General features: G+C 41.2%; 1 protein-coding gene across 3 annotated transcripts in view; it reads left to right on the forward strand.

Moving 5' to 3' along the window:
* Positions 1 to 4,873, forward strand: part of stx12 (syntaxin 12) — an 8,400-nt gene extending 3,527 nt beyond the window's left edge. For all 3 annotated transcript variants that reach the window (XM_037794736.1, XM_037794737.1, XM_037794738.1), the window contains exons 3-10: positions 1,391 to 1,460; positions 1,794 to 1,893; positions 2,211 to 2,348; positions 2,479 to 2,522; positions 3,296 to 3,401; positions 3,523 to 3,595; positions 3,899 to 3,981; positions 4,078 to 4,873. In XM_037794736.1, the coding sequence (XP_037650664.1) occupies positions 1,391 to 1,460; positions 1,794 to 1,893; positions 2,211 to 2,348; positions 2,479 to 2,522; positions 3,296 to 3,401; positions 3,523 to 3,595; positions 3,899 to 3,981; positions 4,078 to 4,170 (707 nt within the window). In that variant the 3' untranslated portion in view covers positions 4,171 to 4,873. The remainder of the gene's footprint in view (positions 1 to 1,390; positions 1,461 to 1,793; positions 1,894 to 2,210; positions 2,349 to 2,478; positions 2,523 to 3,295; positions 3,402 to 3,522; positions 3,596 to 3,898; positions 3,982 to 4,077) is intronic.
* The last annotated feature ends 550 nt before the right edge of the window (positions 4,874 to 5,423 follow it).

Below are 5,423 nucleotides of genomic sequence, written 5' to 3' on the forward strand. Positions count from 1 at the left end.
GGGGGTATAGATTGGGAATATGCATTGAAACAGCCAGAGGCCTATATTACTGATGTATAGGTTACAGAACACTTCTTTAGTACGACACCCAGGCGGCCAGGCGCCAGGATGAAGTGACTGTTAAGAATTGAGAGGGGGCATTTATTTTTTTTCATAAAATAAAATTCATGGATTTAACCATGAAATAGCTTCAGAAGCGCAAAATAACAACAATAACAAAAGGCTACTGTTTCTAAATCAAGAAGGATACATTTATTAATCAGAGCATAAGAACATAAGAACATACAGTAAGAACAGAGCGCTATCAGAGCGCTGACTATATTTAGATTTTCTGAAGGATTCTGTCTAGATCAGCAGAGGAAGGTGTGTAGAAACAGCTCTTTCTCTCTCTCTCTCTCTCTCTCTCTCTCTCTCTCTCTCTCTCTCTCTCTCTCTCTCCCACGAAAAGCAAACAAGCTAAGAAACCGTGTCCTGTCTGTCTGTTTATCGATCGATCACACGCCCTCTACACACAACAAAGGAAAGTTCAGAATGATGAGTATTAATATCAAGTCAGGTGTGATCCCCGAAAGGCTCTGGCTCGGTATAAGTTCCAGTGTCATCCGAGAGATCAGTCCTACAGAATCTTCTCGCGGGTTCACAAGATTCCAGGTGACTAAGAGCTCTGGCAACCAGGTGGTACATGTGTGGGACGTTGAGGTCCATGGTGGCCACTGGGATGAGCCAGTGAAGAGACCATCTCACACGCGTGTACCACAGTTCAACGGGGCGTTCACCAATGAACATATTTATTTATTTTATTTCTATTTACACAAAATGAAGGATGGATAAAATATGACCCCTTTTTGTTTGAAGAATATTCCCCTTTGAGACGATACCATTTCCCTCACAGTGCGAGGGGGTTAAAGTTAGCTGGAATGCGTAAACACTCCATCACATTAGGCACTCTCTATTGATTCTCTATTGATTGTTCCGCCCTAACCTAAAATAGTTTTATACACAATTGTCAGTGACTGTAGATAATCTCAGTGTGTTTAAGAGAGGTTACGTGTTCTCATTATTGACATCTTGCTTAGATGTGTCATATTCAGCGTGTCATAACAAGTTGTTGGAGTATGATTTAGCTAAAACCTGATTAGTTTGACTCTTAATTCTTATTTTAATTCTATATTGTCTGCATAACATTAAAATGTTAAATGATGTTCAATGACAGAATGTTTTTACTGATCTGTTAAAATGTAAGGACACTTATCAAAAGCTTATTCTGATGAGAACAACCCTTTGGTAAAGCCATACAATCAAGGCTTATAAGTATATTATATGAACCGTATTTATAGACGGATCCATAACAAGATTGAGTCTCATCACTGTGTTTTGTTTCTTGTGACAGCTGCTCAGATCAAGAGCATGGTGAACCAGCTGGGGACCAGTCAGGACACCAGTCAGCTCCAGGATCGTCTGTATGTATCCACCTTTCTATGATGCTGTATTGATGTGATGTGATGTAGTGCACAACACGCGCCACAAGAGGTCGGTCTCTGTGGTGTTAACAGACAGCTGAGCTCAGAAAGATGGTGACTGTTTTTGGGTTTAGTCTTCTTCGTCTTTGTCATCCAGAAGGCTCGCCAAAACGATCTTAAATTACATACAGTATACTAGAACAGCGCGCTGTCACATGTACTAGAAAGGTGTACTTTCTTGTGCCAGATGACGGGTGATCATGGGTAGTCTGGAGCTCTGGTTGTAGAGACACGCACTCCTCAGATTATTGTAAACCTCTGGTCTCTCCACAGGCAGCAGATACAACATTATACCAACCAACTGGCCAAAGAAACCAACAAGCACCTGAAAGAGTTGGGCACAATCCCTTTGCCCACGTCACCCTCAGAGCAAGTAAGTCTACAATACATCATAATATCATACATCACTAGCGCTCAGCGATGAGTCTGGTGGGAGTTAAAGTGACGTTGGTATCAGCAGCTTATTATTAGCTGCTGTTTTAAAAAGATATCATCATCAATGTCTAAAATCTGTCCGAGGTTAGAACTACTTCCATCACAGCTTCTCCAACAGTCTGATTAAATGAATATGATCAATTTGATTATATTTTTGTCATGGTAAACGTGACCCTCTTTAGCGCCATGAATTCTTCCTCGTCTTTCTAACCGGTCTCATCCCGTCCGTCTCCCTCTGCTCTCTGTGGTGTCCAGAGGCAGCAGAAGATCCAGAGGGACCGGCTGATGAATGACTTCTCAGCAGCTCTCAACAACTTCCAAGCGATCCAGCGGCGTGCAGCAGAGAAGGAGAAGGAGTCGGTCGCCAGGGCGAGAGCCGGATCCCGCTTATCAGTAAGTAGGAGTCGGTGGACGGCGCGTAAAGAATTCACCACACTAATGAGAGAGGAGCGATGAAACGTCCTGATAATCTGTGTTTTGCTAAATTGACCTTGGCAATAGTGGATTTTTCCCTCTCCCTCAGAATGAAGACGCCTCTCGGGATGAAAAGCTTGTTTCTTTCGATAAGTAAGTGACCGTCATTCATTCAGAGTTTTCTCTTGGGAACAGCACTTTGCAACGTGTACTGTGAGACCCAAAGTTCTCAAAAGTATGGAAGGTTTAAAATGCCAAAATATGAACAAAGCTGTGATTGGACAGTCGATTGTTGATTGACGATGTGTTTCCATCCTTTCACCTCCTCATGAAAACTAACGGCAGTACTTTGCATTTAGTGTCGGCAGGTCTACGCTGCCCTCTGCTGGATATTAACACTGACATGTAAAACTAACACTGACATGTAAAACATATCTTCACTTTGTTTCTTCGTCGTGATTTGATTTTATCGGGGCATGGAAAATTCATGTCACAGCTTAAAAAAAATAAAACAACTCATTGGTTATATGTTAGGAAAAGAGAGCAGGGTAAATGATTGTCCGTTTTAACAAACATAAATTACGACATAAAAAAACACACATAGTGTATTGTATCTCACTTTACATATTTTAAGTCTTCCATACAAAACAACCTGTCACTACTTAACAAATAGATGGACTCAGACTGCATGTGTGAAAGTTTTAAACAATAATTAAGTCTAGTTGCATTAGATTCAGTTTGGGGTGATGTAGTACAGTTTTTAAACAATTTAGAAGTTGTTGCATACATTTCATTTAGTTAATACAGTTCAGATTAACAACAACGTACACCGAACACAACAGGAAGGAAGGTCAGCTTTAGTTTACGGACACATTATTTTGGAACTGTGTTGAAGTCTTATTGAATGTTCTCCTGTTTGTGTAAAGCCAAGAGGACTGGGGTCAGATGACCACCCAGGCAGAGGAGGTGGCCATCACAGAGGAGGACCTGGAGCTCATCAAGGAGAGAGAAACCAACATCAGACAGCTGGAGGTCTGGTCCTTTGCTTCCTATTTCCAATATGAATACATACATAGCAGGACACAGACCATCAGACCCCCCCCACCATACGTAGCTGATTCTAGCTCTTTGTCTGTTTGTTTGTGTGTTTCAGTCTGACATTCTGGATGTGAACCAGATCTTCAAGGACCTGGCGGTGATGATTCACGATCAGGGAGAGATGATCGGTGAGTAGCGTCGGGGTTGTAACTCTCAGTCCTGAACGCACCATGAGGGGACAATGCACATCAGAAACAGCTGCTCCGCTTATTTTGTATTCAAAGTAGCAGACCAGCAGCAGCGGTGAGACCGAATGCACCACTACAGTATATCAATCTAATATAAGATGATATTCATCCGTCAGAGATGTTACGACACTTTCTGGTGATATTGGATTTAACAGAAAGCAACCTAAATAACTAAACACTTGTGAGTATGCTCAGACCGACTTGACGTTCCCAGCTGACCCGGCTGTTTGTTCTGTTCTGCAGATAGCATCGAGGCCAATGTGGAGAACGCTGAAGTTCACGTAGAACGAGGAACAGAGCAGCTCCAGAGAGCCGCCTACTACCAGGTGAGTCTGCAGCCGTCACTTTAAGTGCTGTCATTCAGTGAAGTCCCTGCCGGTAACCCTCCTGTCTCTGCTTTATTTTTATTTTGTTTATCACAGCAAAAGTCCCGGAAGAAGATGTGCATCCTCGCTATGGTTTGTTCCATTGTGCTCACCATACTCGGCATCATTATCTGGCAAGCTGCCAAGTGAGCTGACTCCGCACCACCGATGTGTCACTACTATATTTTACTCTGCCCTTCCCACCTGCCGGTACCTACTTTGAATCACGAGAAGAACGAGAAGAGGCTGATGACGTCACCGAGGTTAGATCTATGCAGAGGGACGGTGGATGTGGAAAACAAACTCCTCTGAACTGATTGAGTCTGTTTTTGTAAAATTGTTGAGAACCATTCTATTTAAACTGAAATGAAGGACTGAGGTGATGTAGGGGAGTGATAATTCCTGTTTTCGTCTTATTTACTGCACTAACACTAGCTGTCACTGTATTTCAAAATGAAAAAATGTTATTGGGATGATCATTTCAGAGCAGGCAAAATGGAAAAAAAGAAGCACACAACTTGTTAAAGTGAATTAATCTGTGGTTTTTAAGGGGCTGTAATTATTCTGTTGTTACGTTGTGTGAGAGCCTGGCCGTCCCAGTAACATGACCTGGGACTTGTTTGACTCCTGGTGGCGGCAGCAGCCGTGGTTGTAATATACATGTTGTAAAATGAACGCTCTAACTAACAGATAACCCGTATGAATCCAGTCTATGTCTGTAAATATTATATTCTGCTCAGAACATGATGGCAGTATCTCCAAAATGAAAGTCTACGGTCTTCAAACAAAACATTTTTAAGTTGATTTCTATGACTCTTGACAGTATGCATAATAAATGTCTTAAAACACTTTGGCTCTTGTGGATGCGTCGTCATTGGCTCGGTAGTTCTCCTCAAAGCAGGTTCCAGACTGAAGGTTTAATACTGCTTTTGTTCATAATTTTCAGACTTTCAGAATTTTTCAGTTTTTTTCAAACATCTGACTTTTTTTATTTTTTACTTTTTTTCAACATTTTTCGGAGTTGTTTTTTTTTTGTAACTTTTTTCAGACATTTTTGTCTGACAGTATGCATAATAAATGTCTTAAACACTTTGTCATTTTCTCGGTGGTTCTCTTCAAAGCAGGTTCCACACTGAAGGTTTAATACTGCTTTTGTTCATAAAGGTAAACTACGCTTTGTTACAGTTTAGGTTTTATATTTGAGATTTTGTCCATCATTAGATGTCTAACAGATGGCTGTTATACACACACAACACACTTCAAACTAAGAAAAGATACTGTACACATCGTGAGAAAAAAATTAAATGATCCAATTCATGACATCATGATTTCAGCATGAATACAATCAAATGCTCTCCTTAGGGTTAGTGTGACTGAAATGATCGTCCAGCTGTGAAATATAA

Source organism: Sebastes umbrosus, chromosome 15, assembly GCF_015220745.1.
Source record: "Sebastes umbrosus isolate fSebUmb1 chromosome 15, fSebUmb1.pri, whole genome shotgun sequence".
Classification (NCBI taxonomy): Eukaryota; Metazoa; Chordata; class Actinopteri; order Perciformes; family Sebastidae; genus Sebastes; species Sebastes umbrosus.